This window comes from Oncorhynchus clarkii, chromosome 33 (genome assembly GCF_045791955.1).
Source record: "Oncorhynchus clarkii lewisi isolate Uvic-CL-2024 chromosome 33, UVic_Ocla_1.0, whole genome shotgun sequence".
Lineage (NCBI taxonomy): Eukaryota > Metazoa > Chordata > Actinopteri > Salmoniformes > Salmonidae > Oncorhynchus > Oncorhynchus clarkii.
Genome location: NC_092179.1, coordinates 34,613,860 through 34,638,290, shown reverse-complemented (window position 1 = coordinate 34,638,290; position 24,431 = coordinate 34,613,860). Strand labels below are relative to the sequence as shown.

General features: G+C 42.6%; 1 protein-coding gene across 2 annotated transcripts; it reads right to left on the bottom strand.

Annotated features, from left to right (window-relative positions):
* Positions 1-231: 231 nt before the first annotated feature.
* LOC139392760 (nuclear pore complex protein Nup50-like) lies at positions 232-24,230 on the bottom strand. 2 transcript variants are annotated; one of them, XM_071141004.1, is made up of 8 exons: positions 24,127-24,230; positions 23,028-23,110; positions 16,633-16,737; positions 15,578-15,797; positions 13,462-14,136; positions 10,074-10,155; positions 9,219-9,337; positions 232-1,202 (listed from the first exon to the last, which is right to left on the bottom strand). In XM_071141004.1, the coding sequence occupies exons 2-8, from the start codon at positions 23,094-23,096 to the stop codon at positions 1,003-1,005; spliced, it is 1,470 nt and encodes a 489-aa protein (XP_070997105.1). In that variant the 5' UTR covers positions 23,097-23,110; positions 24,127-24,230; the 3' UTR covers positions 232-1,002. The 2 variants fall into 2 exon arrangements, with proteins under 2 accessions (XP_070997105.1, XP_070997106.1); XM_071141005.1 differs by having other exon boundaries at positions 16,633-16,716.
* Positions 24,231-24,431: the final 201 nt, after the last annotated feature.

Genomic DNA, 24,431 nt, shown 5'->3' with positions numbered 1-24,431 from the left:
CTGGGGTGGAGGGGTACAGGACTGGCCCTGGGGTGGAGGGGTACAGGACTGGCCCTGGGGTGGAGGGGTACAGGACTGGCCCTGGAGTGGAGGGGTACAGGACTGGACCTGGGGTGGAGGGGTACAGGACTGGCCCTGGGGTGAGGGGTACAGGACTGGACCTGGGGTGGAGGGGTACAGGACTGGACCTGGGGTGGAGGGGTACAGGACTGGCCCTGGGGTGGAGGGGTACAGGACTGGCCCTGGGGTGGAGGGGTACAGGACTGGCCCTGGGGTGGAGGAGTACAGGACTGGCCCTGGGGTGGAGGGGCTAGGGGTACAGGACTGGACCTGGGGTGGAGGGGTACAGGACTGGCCCTGGGGTGGAGGGGTACAGGACTGGCCCTGGGGTGGAGGGGTACAGGACTGGCCCTGGGGTGGAGGGGTACAGGACTGGCCCTGTGGTGGAGGTGCTAGGGGTACAGGACTGGACCTGGGGTGGCTAGGGGTACAGGACTGGACCTGGGGTGGCTAGGGGTACAGGACTGGCCCTGGGGTGGCTAGGGGTACAGGACTGGCCCTGGGGTGGAGAGGTACAGGACTGGACCTGGGGTGGAGGGGCTAGGGGTATAGGACTGGCCCTGGGGTGGAGGGGTACAGAACTGGACCTGGGGTGGAGGGGTACAGGACTGGACCTGGGGTGGAGGGGTACAGGACTGGTCCTGGGGTGGAGGGGTACAGGACTGGACCTGGGGTGGAGGGGTACAGGACTGGCCCTGGGGTGGAGGGGCTAGGAGTACAGGACTGGCCCTGGGGTGGAGGGGCTAGGGGGTACAGGACTGGCCCTGGGGTGGAGGGGTACAGGACTGGCCCTGGGGTGGAGGGGTACAGGACTGGCCCTGGGGTGGAGGGGTACAGGACTGGCCCTGGGGTGGAGGGGTACAGGACTGGCCCTGGGGTTAGTTGATAGGCAGAAGGGTGGAGTTGGGGGCAGCCTGTACCACCCTCCAGGGGGCTCGTCCTCTAAGCTTTCTTCTCCTCCAGTATGTTGTGCAGTTCATCAGCGTCCTCTGCTGTTTTGACCCTGATGAGCATGGCGACAGGGTTGGTAGGGTTGTTGTGGTCCACGACAGGGTTAGGAACACACATCACCATCACGTTGTTCTTTCCCATCCTGGAACAGAGTATGGAGGGCTGGACCATGATGTTCAACAGGATGTTACCTGGAGGAGAGAGAAAGAGGGGGGGGGGGGGGGGGGGGGGGTGTTATTGATGAGGGCTGGACCATGATGTTCAACAGGATGTTACCTGGAGGAGAGAGAGAGAGAGGGAGGGGGGGGGGGTATTGATGAGGGCCGGACCAGGATTAATAAGATTTAATAAGGTTTAATGCAGTAAGGTTTAATAAGGTTTAATGCGGTAAGGTTTAATAAGGTTTAATGCAGTAAGGTTTAATAAGGTTTAATGCAGTAAGGTTTAATAAGGCTTAATGCAGTAAGGTTTAATAAGGCTTAATGCAGTAAGGTTTAATAAGGTTTAATAAGGCTTAATGCAGTAAGGTTTAATAAGGCTTAATGCAGTAAGGTTTATTAAGGTTTAATGAGGCTTAATGCAGTAAGGTTTAATAAAGTTTAATGCGGTAAGGTTTAATAAGGTTTAATGCAGTAAGGTTTAAAAAGCTTTAATAAGGCTTAATGCAGTAAGGTTTATTAAGGTTTAATAAGGCTTAATGCAGTAAGGTTTATTAAGGTTTAATAAGGCTTAATGCAGTAAGGTTTAATAAGGTAAGGTTTAATAAGGCTTAATGCAGTAAGGTTTAATAAGGCTTAATGCAGTAAGGTTTAATAAGGTTTAATAAGGCTTAATGCAGTAAGGTTTAATAAGGTTTAATAAGGCTTAATGCAGTAAGGTTTAATAAGGCTTAATGCAGTAAGGTTTATTAAGGTTTAATAAGGCTTAATGCAGTAAGGTTTAATAAAGTTTAATGCGGTAAGGTTTAATAAGGTTTAATGCAGTAAGGTTTAATAAGCTTTAATAAGGCTTAATGCAGTAAGGTTTAATAAGGTTTAATAAGCTTTAATAAGGCTTAATGCAGTAATGTTTAATAAGGCTTAATGCAGTAAGGTTTATTAAGGTTTAATAAGGCTTAATGCAGTAAGGTTTAATAAGGTTTAATAAGGCTTAATGCAGTAAGGTTTAATAAGGCTTAATGCAGTAAGTTTTATTAAGGTTTAATAAGGCTTAATGCAGTAAGGTTTAATAAGGCTTAATGCAGTAAGGTTTAATAAGGCTTAATGCGGTAAGGTTTAATAAGGCTTAATGCGGTAAGGTTTAATAAGGCTTAATGCAGTAAGGTTTAATAAGGCTTAATGCAGTAAGGTTTAATAAGGCTTAATGCGGTAAGGATTAATAAGGTTTAATAAGGCTTAATGCAGTAAGGTTTAATAAGGCTTAATGCGGTAAGGTTTAATAAGGCTTAATGCGGTAAGGTTTAATAAGGCTTAATGCAGTAAGGTTTAATAAGGCTTAATGCAGTAAGGTTTAATAAGGCTTATTGCAGTAAGGTTTAATAAGGCTTAATGCGGTAAGGTTTAATAAGCTTTAATAAGGCTTAATGCAGTAAGGTTTATTAAGGTTTAATAAGGCTTAATGCAGTAAGGTTTAATAGGGCTTAATTCAGTAAGGTTTAATAAGGTTTAATAAGGCTTAATGCAGTAAGGTTTAATAAGGTTTAATAAGGCTTAATGCAGTAAGGTTTAATAAGGCTTAATTCAGTAAGGTTTAATAAGGTTTAATAAGGCTTAATGCAGTAAGGTTTAATAAGGTTTAATAAGGCTTAATGCAGTATGGTTTATTAAGGTTTAATAAGGCTTAATGCAGTACGGTTTAATAAGGTTTAATAAGGCTTAATGCAGTAAGGTTTAATAAGGTTTAAAAAGGCTTAATGCAGTAAGGTTTAATAAGGTTTAATAAGGCTTAATGCGGTAAGGTTTAGTTAAGTTTAATATGGCTTAGTAAATTAAAGTTCTATATTTTAATAACATACTCAGGTTGGTATATTTCACACCACTGAGTACAGTCTAGGTCTCTAGATAATGTTTAATAGTGAAAGGGTTAGAAAGGTTTAATAAGGAAAGGTTTAATAAGGAAAGGTTGAATAACATACCCAGGTTGGTGTCAGCGGTCTCTAGATAAGGTTTAATAAGGTTTATAACATACCCAGGTTGGTGTCAGCATTCTCTAGATAAGGTTGAATAACATACCCAGGTTGGTGTCAGCGGTCTCTAGATAAGGTTTAATAACATACCCAGGTTGGTGTCAGCGGTCTCTAGATAAGGTTTAATAAGGTTTATAACATACCCAGGTTGGTGTCAGCAGTCTCTAGATAAGGTTGAATAACATACCCAGGTTGGTGTCAGCGGTCTCTAGATAAGGGTTAATAAGGTTTAATAACATACCCAGGTTGGTGTCAGCGGTCTCTAGATAAGGGTTAATAAGGTTTAATAACATATCCAGGTTGGTGTCAGCAGTCTCTAGATAAGGTTTAATAAGGTTTAACAACATACCCAGGTTGGTGTCAGCGGTCTCTAGATAAGGTTTAATAAGGTTTATAACATACCCAGGTTGGTGTCAGCATTCTCTAGATAAGGTTTAATAAGGTTTATAACATACCCAGGTTGGTGTCAGCATTCTCTAGATAAGGTTGAATAACATACCCAGGTTGGTGTCAGCGGTCTCTAGATAAGGTTTAATAACATACCCAGGTTGGTGTCAGCAGTCTCTAGATAAGGTTGAATAACATACCCAGGTTGGTGTCAGCGGTCTCTAGATAAGGGTTAATAAGGTTTAATAACATACCCAGGTTGGTGTCAGCGGTCTCTAGATAAGGGTTAAAACTTCTTGAGAATACTTGACACGCAGACGTCCCAAGTATGCCCCTGGAAATGCAAATGCGCTACGCTAAATGCTAAATGTACTCGTTACAACTCAATCTTTGATCAAAATTCACAAGCAGGGTATTGAATTAAAGCTACACTCGTTGTGAACCTAGCCAGCAAGTCAGATTTTTAAAATGCTTTTCGGCGAAAGCATCAGAAGCTATTATCTGATAGCATGCACCCCCCAAAATGCCAGCTCGACACGTAAACATCAGATTTTGCGATAGCCGGCGCTACCCAAAACGCAGAAATAAAATATAAAACATTCATTACCTTAGACGAGCTTCTTTCTTGGCACTCCTATATGCCCCATAAACATCACTATTGGGTCTTTTTTTCATTTAAATCGGTCCATATATACCCAAAATAGCTTTGTATGGAAGTTGTGTCATTCAGAAAAAATCATCGTTTTTAAACGCTGCGTAATTTTTTAAAATTAAAAAAGTCGACGATAAACTTTCACAAAACACTTCGAAATCCTTTTGTAATCCAACTTTAGGTATTAGTAAACGTTTATAATCTATCAAAATGATTACAGGGCGATGTCTCTTCAATAGGTATTCACTTCAAAAACAATGCCATCTGATATCTCCCTCAACTGCATCCGGGTGAAGACTGGGAAAATGGAGGTCAGATAGATGGATTTTCCAACAATTAATTCAATTGAAAATTAGGACAATGGCGCCATCGTGCGGAATTTGTATGAATTGCAGGCAGATTCCCATTAAATTCTGTTCTCTTTTAACAACTGGTGGAAGTGACTTATGGAAATTATTTTTTGCTTTCAGAGAGCAGTTTTTCTTGCGTTTTTCAATGAAACACACAATCTGTTATAGTCATAGCCGTGATTTAACCAGTTTTATAAACTTCAGAGTGTTTTCTATCCACACATACTAATCATATGCATATACTATATTCCTGGCATGAGTAGCAGGACGCTGAAAAGTTGCGCGATTTTTAACAGAATTTTCAAAAAAGGAGGGGGTAGAAGTAAGATTAATAAGGTTTAATAACATATCCAGGTTGGTGTCAGCGGTCTCTAGATAAGGTTTAATAACATACCCAGGTTGGTGTCAGCAGTCTCTAGATAAGGTTTAATAAGGTTTAACAACATACCCAGGTTGGTGTCAGCGGTCTCTAGATAAGGTTTAATAACATACCCAGGTTGGTGTCAGTGGTCTCTAGATAAGGTTTAATAACATACCCAGGTTGGTGTCAGCGGTCTCTAGATAAGGTTCAATAACATACCCAGGTTGGTGTCAGCGGTCTCTAGATAATGTTTAACAAGGTTTAACAACATACCCAGGTTGGTGTCAGCGGTCTCTAGATAAGGTTTAATAACATACCCAGGTTGGTGTCAGCGGTCTCTAGATAAGGTTCAATAAGGTTTAATAACATACCCAGGTTGGTGTCAGCGGTCTCTAGATAAGGTTTAATAACATACCCAGGTTGGTGTCAGCGGTCTCTAGATAAGGTTTAATAAGGTTTAACAACATACCCAGGTTGGTGTCAGCGGTCTCTAGATAAGGTTTAATAACATACCCAGGTTGGTGTCAGCGGTCTCTAGATAAGGTTCAATAAGGTTTAATAACATACCCAGGTTGGTGTCAGCGGTCTCTAGATAAGGTTTAATAACATACCCAGGTTGGTGTCAGCAGTCTCTAGATAAGGTTTAATAACATATCAGGTTGGTGTCAGCGGTCTCTAGATAAGGTTTAATAAGGTTTAATAACATACCCAGGTTGGTGTCAGCGGTCTCTAGATAAGGATAAATAACATACCCAGGTTGGTGTCAGCAGTCTCTAGATAAGGTTGAATAACATACCCAGGTTGGTGTCAGCGGTCTCTAGATAAGGTTTAATAACATACCCAGGTTGGTGTCAGCAGTCTCTAGATAAGGTTTAATAACATACCCAGGTTGGTGTCAGCAGTCTCTAGATAAGGTTTAATAACATACCCAGGTTGGTGTCAGCGGTCTCTAGATAAGGTTTAATAACATACCCAGGTTGGTGTCAGCGGTCTCTAGATAAGGTTCAATAAGGTTTAATAACATACCCAGGTTGGTGTCAGCGGTCTCTAGATAAGGTTTAATAACATACCCAGGTTGGTGTCAGCGGTCTCTAGATAAGGTTTAATAAGGTTTAACAACATACCCAGGTTGGTGTCAGCGGTCTCTAGATAAGGTTTAATAACATACCCAGGTTGGTGTCAGCGGTCTCTAGATAAGGTTCAATAAGGTTTAATAACATACCCAGGTTGGTGTCAGCGGTCTCTAGATAAGGTTTAATAACATACCCAGGTTGGTGTCAGCAGTCTCTAGATAAGGTTTAATAACATATCAGGTTGGTGTCAGCGGTCTCTAGATAAGGTTTAATAAGGTTTAATAACATACCCAGGTTGGTGTCAGCGGTCTCTAGATAAGGATAAATAACATACCCAGGTTGGTGTCAGCAGTCTCTAGATAAGGTTGAATAACATACCCAGGTTGGTGTCAGCGGTCTCTAGATAAGGTTTAATAACATACCCAGGTTGGTGTCAGCAGTCTCTAGATAAGGTTTAATAACATACCCAGGTTGGTGTCAGCAGTCTCTAGATAAGGTTTAATAACATACCCAGGTTGGTGTCAGCGGTCTCTAGATAAGGTTTAATAACATACCCAGGTTGGTGTCAGCGGTCTCTAGATAAGGTTCAATAAGGTTTAATAACATACCCAGGTTGGTGTCAGCGGTCTCTAGATAAGGTTTAATAACATACCCAGGTTGGTGTCAGCGGTCTCTAGATAAGGTTTAATAAGGTTTAACAACATACCCAGGTTGGTGTCAGCGGTCTCTAGATAAGGTTTAATAACATACCCAGGTTGGTGTCAGCGGTCTCTAGATAAGGTTCAATAAGGTTTAATAACATACCCAGGTTGGTGTCAGCGGTCTCTAGATAAGGTTGAATAACATACCCAGGTTGGTGTCAGCAGTCTCTAGATAAGGTTTAATAACATATCAGGTTGGTGTCAGCGGTCTCTAGATAAGGTTTAATAAGGTTTAATAACATACCCAGGTTGGTGTCAGCGGTCTCTAGATAAGGATAAATAACATACCCAGGTTGGTGTCAGCAGTCTCTAGATAAGGTTGAATAACATACCCAGGTTGGTGTCAGCGGTCTCTAGATAAGGTTTAATAACATACCCAGGTTGGTGTCAGCAGTCTCTAGATAAGGTTTAATAACATACCCAGGTTGGTGTCAGCAGTCTCTAGATAAGGTTTAATAACATACCCAGGTTGGTGTCAGCGGTCTCTAGATAAGGTTTAATAACATACCCAGGTTGGTGTCAGCGGTCTCTAGATAAGGTTCAATAAGGTTTAATAACATACCCAGGTTGGTGTCAGCGGTCTCTAGATAAGGTTTAATAACATACCCAGGTTGGTGTCAGCGGTCTCTAGATAAGGTTTAATAAGGTTTAACAACATACCCAGGTTGGTGTCAGCGGTCTCTAGATAAGGTTTAATAACATACCCAGGTTGGTGTCAGCGGTCTCTAGATAAGGTTCAATAAGGTTTAATAACATACCCAGGTTGGTGTCAGCGGTCTCTAGATAAGGTTTAATAACATACCCAGGTTGGTGTCAGCAGTCTCTAGATAAGGTTTAATAACATATCAGGTTGGTGTCAGCGGTCTCTAGATAAGGTTTAATAAGGTTTAATAACATACCCAGGTTGGTGTCAGCGGTCTCTAGATAAGGATAAATAACATACCCAGGTTGGTGTCAGCAGTCTCTAGATAAGGTTGAATAACATACCCAGGTTGGTGTCAGCGGTCTCTAGATAAGGTTTAATAACATACCCAGGTTGGTGTCAGCAGTCTCTAGATAAGGTTTAATAACATACCCAGGTTGGTGTCAGCAGTCTCTAGATAAGGTTTAATAACATACCCAGGTTGGTGTCAGCGGTCTCTAGATAAGGTTTAATAACATACCCAGGTTGGTGTCAGCGGTCTCTAGATAAGGTTCAATAAGGTTTAATAACATACCCAGGTTGGTGTCAGCGGTCTCTAGATAAGGTTTAATAACATACCCAGGTTGGTGTCAGCGGTCTCTAGATAAGGTTTAATAAGGTTTAACAACATACCCAGGTTGGTGTCAGCGGTCTCTAGATAAGGTTTAATAACATACCCAGGTTGGTGTCAGCGGTCTCTAGATAAGGTTCAATAAGGTTTAATAACATACCCAGGTTGGTGTCAGCGGTCTCTAGATAAGGTTTAATAACATACCCAGGTTGGTGTCAGCAGTCTCTAGATAAGGTTTAATAACATATCAGGTTGGTGTCAGCGGTCTCTAGATAAGGTTTAATAAGGTTTAATAACATACCCAGGTTGGTGTCAGCGGTCTCTAGATAAGGATAAATAACATACCCAGGTTGGTGTCAGCAGTCTCTAGATAAGGTTGAATAACATACCCAGGTTGGTGTCAGCGGTCTCTAGATAAGGTTTAATAACATACCCAGGTTGGTGTCAGCAGTCTCTAGATAAGGTTTAATAACATACCCAGGTTGGTGTCAGCAGTCTCTAGATAAGGTTTAATAACATACCCAGGTTGGTGTCAGCGGTCTCTAGATAAGGTTTAATAACATACCCAGGTTGGTGTCAGCGGTCTCTAGATAAGGTTTAATAACATACCCAGGTTGGTGTCAGCGGTCTCTAGATAAGGTTGAATAACATACCCAGGTTGGTGTCAGTGGTCTCTAGATAAGGTTTAATAACATACCCAGGTTGGTGTCAGCAGTCTCTAGATAAGGTTTAATAACATACCCAGGTTGGTGTCAGCGGTCTCTAGATAAGGTTTAATCAGGTTTAATAACATACCCAGGTTGGTGTCAGCGGTCTCTAGATAAGGTTGAATAACATACCCAGGTTGGTGTCAGCGGTCTCTAGATAAGGTTTAATAACATACCCAGGTTGGTGTCAGCGGTCTCTAGATAAGGTTCAATAAGGTTTAATAACATACCCATGTTGGTGTCAGCGGTCTCTAGATAAGGTTTAATAACATATCCAGGTTGGTGTCAGCGGTCTCTAGATAAGGTTGAATAACATACCCAGGTTGGTGTCAGCGGTCTCTAGATAAGGTTTAATAACATACCCAGGTTGGTGTCAGCGGTCTCTAGATAAGGTTTAATAACATACCCAGGTTGGTGTCAGCGGTCTCTAGATCAGGTTGAATAACATACCCAGGTTGGTGTCAGCGGTCTCTAGATAAGGTTGAATAACATACCCAGGTTGGTGTCAGCGGTCTCTAGATAAGGTTGAATAACATACCCAGGTTGGTGTCAGCGCGGACTAGCAGCTGTGTCTTTCCGTCTGAGGTGGTTTTCAGATGCAGCGTTCCAACTCCCTTCTCCTTGAACTCCGTCTCTTTCTTATAGAACAGTTTACACCTGGAACACACACACACACACACACACACACACACACACACACACACACACACACACACACACACACACACACACACACACACACACACACACACACACACACACACACACACACACACACACACACACACACACACACACACAACTAACGTCAAGTTCATCGTTTGGAACAAACCCATTTCTGAAAAATACTGGACGTGTGTAACAAATACAAAAGCATTGAATAAATTCACTGTTTTATTTACGGTTTCATAAAGCATAAGAATAATTGTACAATTCTAATATAGTCAGTCAGTCTTTTCCAGCGAGTTGAAAAAGGTCTTGAAGCAACACACAGGTAAAATATAACACTGCAAGAGCGTCTGTCAACCGTGAGCCATAATGCATCCCATAATGCATCCCATAATGCATCCCATAATGCATCCCATAATGCATCCCATAATGCATCCCATTGGATAATTCGAAGACAGATCCTACAGATGTATAGAGCTATAATACATCCCATAATACATCCCATAGACAGATCCTACAGATGTATAGAGCTATAATACATCCCATAATACATCCCATAGACAGATCCTACAGATGTATAGAGCTATAATACATCCCATAGACAGATCCTACAGATATATAGAGCTATAATACATCCCATAATCCATCCCATAATCCATCCCATAGACAGATCCTACAGATGTATAGAGCCATATTTTAAATGTTTCTGTAAAAGGAGACCTACTTTCTGGAGTAGAACGCGTCAGCCTCCTTAATCTCCTGGACTTCCACTTTGGGAGGTTCATCAGACTCCTCCCCGTTTTCATCTACGGGACGACAAGGAAGAGACGGACGTTATGAAGAGCTTCTGATAACCAAACGGACAGAGGAAACAAAAACATGTGAGCTCAGCCCCTTGAATGGGATTTAAAAATATATATTTAAAATCACTGGGATTAAAAACCTGAATGTGATATCTAATAGAGGTTTAATCTGGCATTAAAAACCTGAATGTGAGATTTTATAGAGGTTTAATCTGGGATAAAACATTTTAATGTGATATCTAATAGAGGTTTAATCTCCGGGATTAAAAACCTGAATGTGAGTATGTTGTCTATCACTAACAGCACCATATCACCAGGTAACATTCTGAGTATGTTGTCTATCAGCACCATATCACCAGGTAGCATCCTGAGTATGTTGTCTATCAGCACCATATCACCAGGTAACATCCTGAGTATGTTGTCTATCAGCACCATATCACCAGGTAACATTCTGAGTATGTTGTCTATCACTAACAGCACCATATCACCAGGTAACATTCTGAGTATGTTGTCTATCACTAGCAGCACCATATCACCAGGTAACATTCTGAGTATGTTGTCTATCAGCACCATATCACCAGGTAACATCCTGAGTATGTTGTCTATCAGCACCATATCACCAGGTAACATTCTGAGTATGTTGTCTAGCAGCACCATATCACCAGGTAACATTCTGAGTATGTTGTCTATCAGCACCATATCACCAGGTAACATTCTGAGTATGTTGTCTATCACTAACAGCACCATATCACCAGGTAACATTCTGAGTATGTTGTCTCTCACTAACAGCACCATACCACCAGGTAACATTCTGAGTACGTTGTCTATCACTAGCAGCACCATATCTCCAGGTAACATTCTGAGTATGTTGTCTAGCAGCACCATATCACCAGGTAACATTCTGAGTACGTTGTCTATCACTAGCAGCACCATATCACCAGGTAACATTCTGAGTATGTTGTCTATCACTAACAACACCATATCTCCAGGTAACATTCTGAGTATGTTGTCTATCACTAACAGCACCATATCACCAGGTAACATTCTGAGTATGTTGTCTATCACTAACAGCACCATATCACCAGGTAACATTCTGAGTATGTTGTCTATCACTAGCAGCACCATATCACCAGGTAACATTCTGAGTATGTTGCCTATCACTAACAGCACCATATCACCAGGTAACATTCTGAGTATGTTGTCTAGCAGCACCACATCACCAGGTAACATTCTGAGTATGTTGTCTAGCAGCACCATATCACCAGGTAACATTCTGAGTATGTTGTCTATCACTAACAGCACCATATCACCAGGTAACATTCTGAGTATGTTGTCTCTCACTAACAGCACCATATCACCAGGTAACATTCTGAGTATGTTGTCTATCAGCACCATATCACCAGGTAACATTCTGAGTATGTTGTCTATCACTAACAGCACCATATCTCCAGGTAACATTCTGAGTATGTTGTCTATCACTAACAGCACCATATCACCAGATAACATTCTGAGTATGTTGTCTATCACTAACAGCACCATATCACCATGTAACATTCTGAGGAGGTTGTCTAGCAGCACCATATCACCAGGTAACATTCTGAGTACGTTGTCTATCACTAGCAGCACCATATCACCAGGTAACATTCTGAGTATGTTGTCTATCACTAACAGCACCATATCACCAGGTAACATTCTGAGTATGTTGTCTAGCAGCACCATATCACCAGGTAACATTCTGAGTATGTTGTCTATCACTAGCAGCACCATATCACCAGGTAACATTCTGAGTATGTTGTCTATCACTAACAGCACCATATCTCCAGGTAACATTCTGAGTATGTTGTCTATCACTAACAGCACCATATCACCAGATAACATTCTGAGTATGTTGTCTATCACTAACAGCACCATATCACCATGTAACATTCTGAGGAGGTTGTCTAGCAGCACCATATCACCAGGTAACATTCTGAGTACGTTGTCTATCACTAGCAGCACCATATCACCAGGTAACATTCTGAGTATGTTGTCTATCACTAACAGCACCATATCACCAGGTAACATTCTGAGTATGTTGTCTAGCAGCACCATATCACCAGGTAACATTCTGAGTATGTTGTCTAGCAGCACCACATCACCAGGTAACATTCTGAGTATGTTGTCTATCACTAGCAGCACCATATCACCAGGTAACATTCTGAGTATGTTGTCTATCACTAACAGCACCATATCACCAGGTAACATTCTGAGTATGTTGTCTATCACTAACAGCACCATATCACCAGGTAACATTCTGAGTATGTTGTCTATCAGCACCATATCACCAGGTAACATTCTGAGTATGTTGTCTATCACTAACAGCCCCATATCTCCAGGTAACATTCTGAGTATGTTGTCTATCAGCACCATATCACCAGGTAACATTCTGAGTATGTTGTCTATCACTAACAGCCCCATATCTCCAGGTAACATTCTGAGTATGTTGTCTATCAGCACCATATCACCAGGTAACATTCTGAGTATGTTGTCTATCACTAACAGCCCCATATCTCCAGGTAACATTCTGAGTATGTTGTCTATCACTAACAGCACCATATCACCAGGTAACATTCTGAGTATGTTGTCTATCACTAACAGCACCATATCACCAGGTAACATTCTGAGTATGTTGTCTATCAGCACCATATCACCAGGTAACATTCTGAGTATGTTGTCTATCACTAACAGCCCCATATCTCCAGGTAACATTCTGAGTATGTTGTCTAGCAGCACCATATCACCAGCTAACATTCTGAGTATGTTGTCTAGCAGCACCATATCACCAGGTAACATTCTGAGTATGTTGTCTAGCAGCACCATATCACCAGCTAACATTCTGAGTATGTTGTCTAGCAGCACCATATCACCAGGTAACATTCTGAGTATGTTGTCTAGCAGCACCATATCACCAGGTAACATTCTGAGTATGTTGTCTAGCAGCACCATATCACCAGGTAACATTCTGAGTATGTTGTCTATCACTAGCAGCACCATATCACCAGGTAGAATTCTGAGTATGTTGTCTAGCAGCACCATATCACCAGGTAACATTCTGAGTATGTTGTCTAGCAGCACCATATCACCAGGTAACATTCTGAGTATGTTGTCTAGCAGCACCACATATAATATCTAGTCACATGATATCACAACTGTCGGGACAGTATAATATTTATATTACCCTACATACATAACACCTTCCATATCGTACCTGTGGTCTAACAGCACCATATCACCAGGTACCCTACATACATAACACCTTCCATATCGTACCTGTGGTCTGGGTGGGGGCAGCCTCCGCTTTGGCCCCACTGAAGGAGAAGGCAGGAGGAGCAGCGCCTCCAAACAGGGAGGAGGAGGAGACACCAGGAGCTCCTCCGGTGCTCAGAGACCCCAACACTGAGCTGTTCCCCTTCTGGCCCAAGCTAAAGCTGATGCCAGCGGGGATCGGAGCAGGAGCGGCTGAGCTCTCCCCCGGGGCCGTAGTGATGCCGTCCTTGTCCTTACTGAAGGAGAACACCGGGGCCGTGGCGGTCGAGCCGGCGGCGCTAGATGAGGGTGGTGGTGCGGTACTGACTGCCCGCTTCTCCTCTGGTTCCTCTGCTCTGCTCCTGCTCTCTGAGCCTCCGTCCGCCACCACAGCAGCTCCAGTCACAGCTCCAGTCCCTCCACTCCCTCCGTACTTCTTATCGATGCTGGCCAGGTGCTTTTCATAGTCCCTGAAGATGGGGTTTAGGTCACAGAGGGGGTTTCCGTTGACGTGCTTGGTGATCCAGTCCCTGACAGAGCAGTTGAGAGCTGTGAGCTGCCTACTGTATTCCTGGTTGTTACCGCTGTTAGTGGAGAGAGAGGAGCTGAGAGACCGACTGGAAACCGCGGGGGAGGAACCATTAGACTGCTGCCCTGTGATGACAGCACTGGAGGAGGGGCCGCTGAATGTTAATGAACCTAGGAGAGTAGGAGGAGGGGGGAGGAAGAGAGGGGATAGAGGGGAGGAGGAGATGGGATAGAGGAGAGGAGGGGGGATAGAGGGGAGGAGGAGGTGAAGAGAGAACGAGAATGTAAACGTTCCAGCAGAGAGAGAAGCCGTGATACCTCACAGTAGCCTTAAGGCTTCAGCGCGAGTCACCTGGCGCCTAGCAACACAACGACTGTGTTGCCATACCTTCCTCCTTCGCTTGAAAAACAAGAAGGGGGAAAAGGGCAATAGTACCGTTTGTCCATCTTGAGATGCTGTAGCCGGTAAACACTTCCTCAAAATAACTCAAGAAATATATATTTTTGCATCTGACTAGGATGTTTGGTGCAAGTATTTCTCAAGTGAAAAGATTTGCATGAAAAGTAGCCTATCATTGAATGACAAAACAGATCTATGAAGAATCATGCCGAACACCAAAACATCACAACATGGCGTCATCATAAAATGGACAAACTGTTTCAGATGGGAAGCACGCGGACGCCCGCAGTATGCCCTGTGTTTCAGATTGGAAGCACGCAGACGCCCGCAGTATGCCCTGTGTTTCAGATGGGAAGCACGCAGACGCTCGCAGTATGCCCTGTGTTTCAGATGGGAAGCACGCAGACGCCCGCAGTATGCCCTGTGCTTCAGATGGGAAGCCTGCGGACGCCCGCAGTATGCCCTATGTTTCAGATGGGAAGCACGCAGACGCCCGCAGTATGCCCTGTGCTTCAGATGGGAAGCCTGCAGACGCCCGCAGTATGCCCTGTGTTTCAGATGGGAAGCCTGCAGACGCCCGCAGTATGCCCTGTGTTTCAGATGGGAAGCCTGCAGACGCCCGCAGTATGCCCTGTGTTTCAGATGGAAAGCACGCAGACGCCCGCAGTATGCCCTGTGTTTCAGATGGGAAGCCTGTGGACGCCCGCAGTATGCCCTGTGCTTCAGATGGGAAGCCTGCGGACGCCCGCAGTATGCCCTGTGTTTGAGATGGGAAGCCTGAAACACAGTATGCCCTGTGTTTCAGATGGGAAGCCTGCGGACGCCCGCAGTATGCCCTGTGTTTGACGGTAGAGAAGAAGAGCTGTGTGGCTGTGACAGCACCACACAGAGCGAGAGACGGAGAACGAGAGACGGAGAACGAGCACGTCCTAGACTGACTGACTACTGGAGCATTTCTGTTCTGTCATTCTGCCCTCAGGCACCACACTGGGAGAGGAGCTGACACACACAGCGAACCCCAGTGATTCAGCTCCATTAACCTGTAATACCAGATCCACACAACGAACCCCAGTGATTCAGCTCCATTAACCTGTAATAGCAGATCCCGCTCAACAATGAAGGATTTTCAACTCGCTTTCACAAGTTATCCTATCGGACTTGCACATTAACTGTACAAGGGGTTTCCACCCCCCCAAACAATCCGTCTCTTACCTGGTGTGGTGGTCTTGGTGGCAGTAGGCGAGGTGAACCCGGTGAGGGCCGGAGTGACAGGTTTGACACTGTTCCCATTGGACAGCCCAGACAGGGGTTTAAACCCTACCCCATTCCCGAACCCGGAGAAGGCTGTGATCCCCTCAGCGGCTGGCCCGGTTCCCGATGTAGGGGCCAGGGAGAACCCTTTAAACACTTTGAATGCACCTCCACTCTGCCCCTGTAGGCAGAAAAGACAAGAAGGAAACTGGATTCACTAGGGGGAACTGGATGCGTCTATCTCCCTCCATTAGGCTAAAACATCACTGGAGGGGTCTCTTTAAAAAGAGTTCTGGCATCCAAGTAAGCAAACGCTGCTTGCCTTGGGTTAATGTAAAGCTGGAAGGAAGGAAGGAAGGAAGCACTGCTTGCCTTGGGTTAATGTAAAGCTGGAAGGAAGGAAGGAAGGAAGCACTGCTTGCCTTGGGTTAATGTAAAGCTGGAAGGAAGGAAGGAAGGAAGGAAGGAAGGAAGGAAGGAAGGACTGCTTGAATTGGGTTAATGTAAAGCTGGAAGGAAGGAAGGAAGCGCTGCTTGAATTGGGTTAAAGTAAAGCTGAAAGGAAGGAAGGAAGCACTGCTTGAATTGGGTTAATGTAAAGCTGGAAGGAAGGAAGGAAGCGCTGCTTGAATTGGGTTAATGTAAAGCTGGAAGGAAGGAAGGAAGCGCTGCTTGAATTGGGTTAATGTAAAGCTGGAAGGAAGGAAGGAAGCGCTGCTTGAATTGGGTTAATGTAAAGCTGGGTTGTGTTCAGTAGGCACTAAACTGAAGAAAACGTGAAACAGGGATGTAGTTGCCACCTGAACTTGTGCAATAAGAAACACTTGTTTTTTCTTCTAATGAACATGACCCAGGTTTCCCCCTGACACACCAAGACAGCATGCATGCTAGTGCCCTTGGGCGTTGGTTAGTCAGTCAGGTAGCCTACGTCACCTAGGTCAACAGCTAGTCACACACACACAGACAGCATGCATGCTAGTGCCCTTGGGCGTTGGTTAGTCAGTCAGGTAACCTACCTCTGAACCAGCAGCCCGACGCTTGGCCTTCTTGATGGGCCTGCTCTTCATCACATCATCACTAGCGATGGAAAATGTCCCTGCCTGATGAACACCATCAGAACACTATTAGAAATAGGATCAAATATGTACAACACATCCTTACTCTGCTATATAGTCCAGGTAATATGTACAACACATAATTTATTTATTTTATTTTTATTTAACCAGGTAGGCTAGTTGAGAACAAGTTGTCATTTATAACTGCAACCTGACCAAGATAAAGCAAAGCAGTTCGACACAAAACAACAACACAGAGTTACACATGGAATAAACAAGAGTACAGTCAATAACACAATAGAGAAAAAATAAAGTCTATATACAGTGTGTGTAAATGGCATGAGGAGGTAAGGCAATAAATAGGCCATAGTAGCGAAGTAATTACAGTTTAGCAGATTAACACTGGAGTGATAGATGAGCAGATGGTGATGGTGTGTAAGTAGTGATACTGGTGTGTAAGTAGTGATACTGGTGTGTAAGTAGTGATACTGGTGTGCAAAAGAGCAGAAAAGTAAATATTAACAGTATGGGGATGAGGTAGGTAGATTGGATGGGCTATTTACAGATGGACTATGTACAGCTGCAGCGATCGGTTAGCTGCTCAGATAGCAGATGTTTAAAGTTATTGAGGGAGATATGAGTCTCCAGCTTCAGCGATTTTTGCAAATCGTTCCAGTCATTGGCAGCAGAGAACTGGAAGGAAAGGTGGCCAAAGTAGGTGTTGGCTTTGGGGGTGACCAGTGAGATATACCTGCTGGAGCGCGTGCTACGGTTGGGTGTTGTTATGGTGACCAGTGAGATAAGATAAGGCGGGGCTATACCTAGCAAAGACTTGTAGATGACCTGGAGCCAGTGGGTTTGGCGACGAATATGCAGGTCGCAGTGATGAGCGGTATAAAGGTGCTTTAGTAACAAAGCGGATGGCACTGTGATAAACGGCATCCAGTTTGCTGAGTAGAGTATTGGAAGCTATTTTGTAGATGACATTTTCGAAGTCGAGGATCGGTAGGATAGTCAGTTTTACAAGGGTAAGTTTGGCGGCGTGATTGAAGGAGGCTTTGTTGAGAAATAGGAAGCCGATTCTAGATTTAACTTTGGATTGGAGATGTTTAATATGAGTCTGGAAGGAGAGTTTACAGTCTAACCAGACACCTAGGTATTTGTAGTTGTCCACATATTCTAGGTCAGAACGTCCAGAGTAGTGATGCTGGGTGGGTGCAGGCAGCGAACAGTTGAAAAGCCTGCATTTGGTTTTACTAGCGTTTAAGAGCAGTTGGAGGCCACGGAAGTAGTGTTGTATGGCATTGAAGCTCGTTTGGAGGTTTGTTAACACAGTGTCCAAAGAAGGGCCAGAAGTATACAGAATGGTGTCGTCTGCGTAGAGGTGGATCAGGGAATCACCCGCAGCAAGAGCGACATCGTTGATAAGTACAGAGAAAAGAGTCGGCCCAGGAATTGAACCCTGTGGTACCCCCAAAGAGACTGCCAGAGGTCCGGACAACAGACTAACCTGGTAATATGACTGGTAAATAGAATGAATAGAACCTCTAACCCTGGTAATATGACTGGTAAATAGAATGAATAGAACCTCTAACCCTGGTAAATAGAATGAATAGAACCTGTAACCCTGGTAATATGACTGGTAAATAGAATGAATAGAACCTGTAACCCTGGTAATATGACTGGTAAATAGAATGAATAGAACCTCTAACCCTGGTAATATGACTGGTAAATAGAATGAATAGAACCTCTAACCCTGGTAAATAGAATGAATAGAACCTCTAACCCTGGTAATATGACTGGTAAATAGAATGAATAGAACCTGTAACCCTGGTAATATGACTGGTAAATAGAATGAATAGAACCTGTAACCCTGGTAAATAGAATGAATAGAACCTCTAACCCTGGTAAATAGAATGAATAGAACCTCTAACCCTGGTAATATGACTGGTAAATAGAATGAATAGAACCTCTAACCCTGGTAATATGACTGGTAAATAGAATGAATAGAACCTCTAACCCTGGTAATATGACTGGTAAATAGAATGAATAGAACCTCTAACCCTGGTAAATAGAATGAATAGAACAGGCTTGGAACCTCTAACCCTGGTCTCTAACCCTCTAACCCTAACTGTTGCTCCTTGCTGAAACAAGCAACAAATCATTATTCGGTTCCCACAATGCAGCAGCAGCACACATGTAGTTATGAAATAGAATGAATAGAACAGGCTTGGAACCTCTAATCCTGGTAAATAGAATGAATAGAACCTCTAACCCTGGTAATATGACTGGTAAATAGAATGAATAGAACCTGTAACCCTGGTAATATGACTGGTAAATAGAATGAATAGAACCTCTAACCCTGGTAATATGACTGGTAAATAGAATGAATAGAACCTCTAACCCTGGTAATATGACTGGTAAATAGAATGAATAGAACCTCTAACCCTGGTAATATGACTGGTAAATATAATGAATAGAACCTCTAACCCTGGTAATATGACTGGTAAATAGAATGAATAGAACCTCTAACCCTGGTAAATAGAATTAATAGAACCTCTAACCCTGGTAATATGACTGGTAAATAGAATGAATAGAACCTCTAACCCTGGTAATATGACTGGTAAATAGAATGAATAAAACCTGTAACCCTGGTAATATGACTGGTAAATAGAATGAATAGAACCTCTAACCCTGGTAATATGACTGGTAAATAGAATGAATAGAACCTCTAACCCTGGTAATATGACTGGTAAATAGAATGAATAGAACCTCTAACCCTGGTAATATGACTGGTAAATAGAATGAATAGAACCTCTAACCCTGGTAAATAGAATGAATAGAACCTGTAACCCTGGTAATATGACTGGTAAATAGAATGAATAGAACCTGTAACCCTGGTAATATGACTGGTAAATAGAATGAATAGAACCTCTAACCCTGGTAATATGACTGGTAAATAGAATGAATAGAACCTCTAACCCTGGTAAATAGAATGAATAGAACCTCTAACCCTGGTAATATGACTGGTAAATAGAATGAATAGAACCTGTAACCCTGGTAATATGACTGGTAAATAGAATGAATAGAACCTGTAACCCTGGTAAATAGAATGAATAGAACCTCTAACCCTGGTAAATAGAATGAATAGAACCTCTAACCCTGGTAATATGACTGGTAAATAGAATGAATAGAACCTCTAACCCTGGTAATATGACTGGTAAATAGAATGAATAGAACCTCTAACCCTGGTAATATGACTGGTAAATAGAATGAATAGAACCTCTAACCCTGGTAAATAGAATGAATAGAACAGGCTTGGAACCTCTAACCCTGGTAATATGACTGGTAAATAGAATGAATAGAACCTCTAACCCTGGTAATATGACTGGTAAATAGAATGAATAGAACCTCTAACCCTGGTAATATGACTGGTAAATAGAATGAATAGAACCTCTAACCCTGGTAAATAGAATGAATAGAACCTGTAACCCTGGTAATATGACTGGTAAATAGAATGAATAGAACCTCTAACCCTGGTAAATAGAATGAATAGAACCTCTAACCCTGGTAATATGACTGGTAAATAGAATGAATAGAACCTGTAACCCTGGTAATATGACTGGTAAATAGAATGAATAGAACCTCTAACCCTGGTAAATAGAATGAATAGAACCTCTAACCCTGGTAAATAGAATGAATAGAACCTCTAACCCTGGTAAATAGAATGAATAGAACCTCTAACCCTGGTAATATGACTGGTAAATAGAATGAATAAGAACCTCTAACCCTGGTAAATAGAATGAATATAACCTGTAACCCTGGTAATATGACTGGTAAATAGAATGAATAGAACCTCTAACCCTGGTAAATAGAATGAATAGAACCTCTAACCCTGGTAATATGACTGGTAAATAGAATGAATAGAACCTCTAACCCTGGTAAATAGAATGAATAGAACCTCTAACCCTGGTAAATAGAATGAATAGAACCTCTAACCCTGGTAATATGACTGGTAAATAGAATGAATAGAACCTGTAACCCTGGTAATATGACTGGTAAATAGAATGAATAGAACCTCTAACCCTGGTAAATAGAATGAATAGAACCTCTAACCCTGGTAAATAGAATGAATAGAACCTCTAACCCTGGTAATATGACTGGTAAATAGAATGAATAGAACCTGTAACCCTGGTAATATGACTGGTAAATAGAATGAATAGAACCTCTAACCCTGGTAATATGACTGGTAAATAGAATGAATAGAACCTCTAACCCTGGTAATATGACTGGTAAATAGAATGAATAGAACCTCTAACCCTGATAAATATAATGAATAGAACCTCTAACCCTGGTAAATAGAATGAATATAACCTCTAACCCTGGTAATATGACTGGTAAATAGAATGAATAGAACCTATAACCCTGGTAAATAGAATGAATAGAACCTCTAACCCTGGTAATATGACTGGTAAATAGAATGAATAGAACCTCTAACCCTGGTAATATGACTGGTAAATAGAATGAATAGAACCTCTAACCCTGGTAAATAGAATGAATAGAACCTCTAACCCTGGTAATATGACTGGTAAATAGAATGAATAGAACCTGTAACCCTGGTAATATGACGGGTAAATAGAATGAATAGAACCTCTAACCCTGGTAATATGACTGGTAAATAGAATGAATAGAACCTGTAACCCTGGTAATATGACTGGTAAATAGAATGAATAGAACATCTAACCCTGGTAAATATAATGAATAGAACAGGCTTGGAACCTCTAACCCTGGTAAATAGAATGAATAGAACCTCTAACCCTGGTAATATGACTGGTAAATAGAATGAATAGAACCTCTAACCCTGGTAATATGACTGGTAAATAGAATGAATAGAACCTCTAACCCTGGTAAATAGAATGAATAGAACAGGCTTGGAACCTCTAACCCTGGTAATATGACTGGTAACACTCAACATGGCCGCCAGTCCTGCCATTATGCCACCATCCGTTCTAGTCATTCTATTTCTATGGCAGCAGATGCAGTCAGGAGCAGATGAGGGGAGAAAATGTGTGTTTAATTTTTTTTTCTACTCATAAAATAAAACTCATAAAACTAACTCATACGTAGACTGCTGTCATTTGGCTGGCTACCGTCACTGAAGGCCTATCCAACCAGCTCTCTAGCTCCTGAGTAACCCTCTATACAAATCACTGAAGGCCTATCCAACCCCTCTATACCAATCACTGAAGGCCTATCCAACCCCCTCTATACCAATCACTGAAGGCCTATCCAACCCCTCTATACCAATCACTGAAGGCCTACCCAACCCCTCCATACCAATCACTGAAGGCCTACCCAACCCCTCCATACCAATCACTGAAGGCCTACCCAACCCCTCTATCACTGAAGGCCTATCCAACCCCTCTATACCAATCACTGAAGGACTACCAACCCCTCTATACCAATCACTGAAGGCCTACCCAACCCCTCCATACCAATCACTGAAGGCCTACCCAACCCCTCCATAATAATCACTGAAGGCCTACCCAACCCCTCTATCACTGAAGGCCTATCCAACCCCTCTATACCAATCACTGAAGGCCTACCCAACCCCTCTATCACTGAAAGCCTATCCAACCCCTCTATACCAATCACTGAAGGCCTATCCAACCCCCTCTATACCAATCACTGAAGGCCTACCAACCCCCTCTATACCAATCACTGAAGGCCTATCCAACCCCCTCTATACCAATCACTGAAGGCCTATCCAACCTCCTCTATACCAATCACTGAAGGCCTACCCAACCCCTCTATCACTGAAGGCCTATCCAACCTCCTCTATACCAATCACTGAAGACCTATCCAACCCCCTCAATACCAATCACTGAAGGCCTACCCAACCCCTCTATACCAATCACTGAAGGCCTATCCAACCTCCTCTATACCAATCACTGAAGACCTATCCAACCCCCTCAATACCAATCACTGAAGGCCTACCCAACCCCTCTATCACTGAAGGCCTATCCAACCTCCTCTATACCAATCACTGAAGACCTATCCAACCCCCTCAATACCAATCACTGAAGGCCTACCCAACCCCTCTATACCAATCACTGAAGGCCTATCCAACCTCCTCTATACCAATCACTGAAGACCTATCCAACCCCCTCTATACCAATCACTGAAGGCCTACCCAACCCCTCTATACCAATCACTGAAGGCATATCCAACCTCCTCTATACCAATCACTGAAGGCCTACCCAACCCCTCTATCACTGAAGGCCTGCAGGCTGTGTATTATTAGACAGTCTATAGTAGTATCAGTGAGGCAGTAGAACCACAGTGCAGCAGCCAACCTCCTCTCCCTCATCCTCCTGATCCCAGTTCCGGTCAGTCAGCTCTTTGTCTGCAATCCTCTTCGCCATGGCAACGCTGCTCTCTGGTAGACAACACAAGAGATGAGTGAACACACAAATGATTCAACGGTGATCATTAATAACATACTTCAAACTGTCTCGTTATTTTTGTGAGTTTCAGTGGTTACACGATACAAGTATACTATAAACAAATACAATAAAACACTAGAGAATCTCAATTAACAATATTTCAACATCTGGGACATTGGACGAACATAATTAACTACAGTAAACAGCAAACTAAGTTAACTACAGTAACTAGTTGATTAAGGTGAGTGCTTTCCCCCCTATGTCCTGTTAGACTGAGTTGATGTAGCTAGTTATTAAATGATATATTATGTATATATTATATATATCTTATATAGTTAGTTATGCAACACGTTGATACTGATTTAAGTCACAAACTGTTGGACAAAGAGAAAGGAAAGTGGAGGACAAAAGAAGAGCCCGTGTGTGTTGTTGTTTAGTGAATAGTTATGGACTCGCTAATGATGAAATATCAACATATGTAACTTTAGCTTGCACCATTAGGATGTCGAAATGCCTGGTAGTAACTAGATGTACTACGAGTTAACTAACTAACGTTACATATCATCGAGTACGTATTTTCTCTTCTGGCTAAGGATAATTTGGCCAACCATGTGTGGGTGGATTTCCTTTCTCTAATGTTAGCCAACTCTAAATGTGTGTCAATATCAAAGACAATGGTAGTTAGCGGACTATAAAAAGTTCGGCGAAATATCAGCTGCCGGTAACAACACGGGTTACTTATGTATCTAACAAGTTAGCTAGTTCGCTAACCAATTTAACAACTTGCTATTTTTTGGCATGATATATTTGGTACCTTTTAATCACACGTGGTGCAGAGTAACATTAGAGTGTATTTTGCGTGTTTAGCATGGCCCTATAATGTGATTTATTCCATGCTAGCTACAGTAGCACCACCATCAACAATATGAACAGCCATGAAGTCTCCTGCTAGCTGTGTTGATAGGCTAACTACTGCTCCGATGTCATTGAATATATAAAAGAAACATACCTTTTTTCCCCCCTTTAATTAAAATGTTCGATAACAACTGCCCTTTGATAGTAAATCAATTCCAAATGCTACTAAACTTGGAATAATCGCTGGTTGTCCGATCAGCGAAGAAGAAGAGGCAAAGCGAGAGGTTTTACTCCGCCCATCGGAATTGAGATTTATTTTGTTGTATGTGTGGGGTCAATCAGAGTGTAGAATTTGGTCGAATTTAAACATTTAATTTGCTACATGAGGTTTATTTGGTCGAATAAAAGTTTCAGTAATGTTTAGGCTGTTACGAATGCACTGATAAAAGTGGACGCACT